The following is a 2530-nucleotide window of genomic DNA, read 5'->3' as shown; positions in this document are numbered from 1 at the left end:
AAAAACATTCTTACTGGCCATGTTAGTCATTAATTTAGTGTAATACTACACCCTATTATAATTTTATCAATGTCAATTGATAACAATTCAGACTTTCTGGCATTTTTAGAAAATAAAATGTAATATAATCTACACTCTTGGTAGTAAAGGTGATTATTACATGAAAGTGCAATATATGATCCCAAAAACATATTGTCAAAGCTACAAAATGTATTAATAGGGTGAATAATAGGAAATATTTTCTAATCGAACAGTCTTTAATTCTTATCAATAGTTTGAAATGTGTAATGAAGTCTTAATTTTATAACATTTTATTAAGTAACTATTTTATCTTGCGTCCCATACCATAGCCCATATTGCTATTTATTACCAGGCTATAAAATATTTAGAAAAAACCGAATTTAATAGGTAATGATATTTAGTAGGTAATGAATGAGATTGGGCTTTGCTTTAATCAATAGTAGATTCCTGCAGAGTTTGACGACATATGCAACTAACAATATGATCATTAACTAAACCACAAGCTTGCATGAATGCATAACATGTTTTGGATTCCAAAAACTTGAATCCTTTTTTTTTCAAAGCTTTTGCAAGAGCCTTTGATGTTGAGGTTTCTTTAGGGATATCTTTGTTTTGAACCCAGTAGTTTACGATGGGTTTTTTTCCAACAAAACTCCAAATAAAATCTGAAAAATCAGTGCCTTCTCTAACAAGTTGTAAATAACATAAAGAGTTTTCAAAAATTGCTTGAATTTTTCCTTCATGTCGAATAATACTAGAATTTTTTTTAAGTTCAAGTAATTCAGTTTTTGTAAAATTCGATATTTTATACGGGTCGAAACCATGGAAAACTTGTCTGTAATTTTCTCTTTTTTTAAGTACCGTCAACCAAGACAATCCTGCTTGTTGTCCTTCTAAGCATAGCATTTCAAACAAACGTAAACTATCATATTGTGGTACACCCCATTCTTCATCATGATACTTTATATAAAGGGGGTCGTCACTGAGCCATTCGCATCTTTTAATCTTATTGTCACTCATAGTTCATTACCATTACTTACTTTTTAGATAAATAATTTCAATAGTTATTAATTTGAAAATAGTAGGTTTTTTTTAAAGGATTTTATGACCAGGTAACAAAGACCCAGTGTTGCCAGATGACCGTGTGAATTTCCCCCCAACTTTTTTCGAAAACCCCCCGAAAATAGGCTTTTTGAAGAAAAAAAACCCCCAAAACAGTTTTTACTTATTTTAAAGAAGAAATAAAAAAGCAAAAGGATTCTTTTATTTTTTAATCAAGCTATCCCTATAACTTCAACCATCTCTAAACAATTATCACGATCATATTCACTTTCGTTATTATAATTTAAAGCATACTCGTTTTCGAAGCTAAAGATATTTAACATGTCCGATGTGGGAACAAAATTTATGCATCTATTTGGCAGTGAAAATCGAATCCTGAGAACCGCTTCGGCAGTTTCTATTGCTATTTGGTTGCATAATTTGTCCTTTATAATATTGATTTGTGAATAGTATAGTAGACTATAATTATTTTATTAGTAATTGCAAATTGATACTCAAAAAATTCTCCCAACTAACTTTTTCCACCCCAATGTCCCTCCAAAGAATCTTTCCCCCTCAAGGTCGAAAAACCCCCTGAATTTGCAGGGAATCCCCCCCATCTGGCAACTGTGCAAAGACATTTAAGTCATGTCTTATTTTTACTTTATTCTTATTTATATGAAAAATGATAGTATCGAGTGAAATGAAATGAAGATGATTAATTTGAGACATTAATCAACGGGGATCAAACCAAATGAAAAGAGATGATGTTGGATTAAAAATAATATCAGTAAAGTGGTGGTCATTTACTGAGATTTTTTCAGTAGACTTTTTGGAGTATCCCGAGAAGTTACGTCCAGCGGCTTTGTTTCATTGTCCCACATTTGTGCACTTTCACCTAATAAACCACATAATAACACATAATAAACCACTATTATTACACATTTAAACCCGAAGAAACACTAAATAGACAAAAAAAAACAAATCATACAACTTCACTCCTCGCGTTCCCGCCAAAAAGTCCAAAAAAGTAGGTAAAAAGAAGTATCCATAGATTATACACTTAATATATTTGAAAGAAGTACTTACCTACGGCATGTACTATGTACGTACCTACTGCCACAGAACAGTCTGTTACTTCTAGGTACGGTACGTACTCTTTCACAAATATTATATCTGATAATAAAAGACGGATAGATAACTAAAGCAGTTATATAAACAGAGTCAAGTGTGAAAATTAAAATATTTGACTTGTGTAGTAAAAAAATATTAATAAAGTATTTAAAACTTCGACTATATTTTTATCATAATTTTCAAAGTAGCGTTCTGATGCTTCTCTAAGATACTTACGTATCGGTTCTAAAATTATGCCGTCGTGAAGATATCTCACAAACAACGGCGCTCCGACTGTCCTGCAGAAACGGGATTGGATAACCAGAGAGATAATGTGTGTACGGGCTGCGTTCAG

General features: G+C 31.7%; 1 protein-coding gene across 1 annotated transcript; it reads right to left on the bottom strand.

The window, feature by feature from the left end:
• Positions 1-238: 238 nt before the first annotated feature.
• LOC114242961 (uncharacterized) lies at positions 239-1158 on the bottom strand. Its single transcript, XM_028174304.2, has one exon. It carries the CDS (start codon positions 1039-1041, stop codon positions 451-453), a length of 591 nt encoding a protein of 196 aa, XP_028030105.2. The 5' UTR covers positions 1042-1158; the 3' UTR covers positions 239-450.
• Between the last annotated feature and the right edge of the window lie 1372 nt (positions 1159-2530).

The sequence above is a fragment of the Bombyx mandarina genome, chromosome 15 (assembly GCF_030267445.1).
Source record: "Bombyx mandarina strain Sakado chromosome 15, ASM3026744v2".
Classification (NCBI taxonomy): domain Eukaryota; kingdom Metazoa; phylum Arthropoda; class Insecta; order Lepidoptera; family Bombycidae; genus Bombyx; species Bombyx mandarina.
This window is presented reverse-complemented; position numbering and strand designations above follow the sequence as displayed.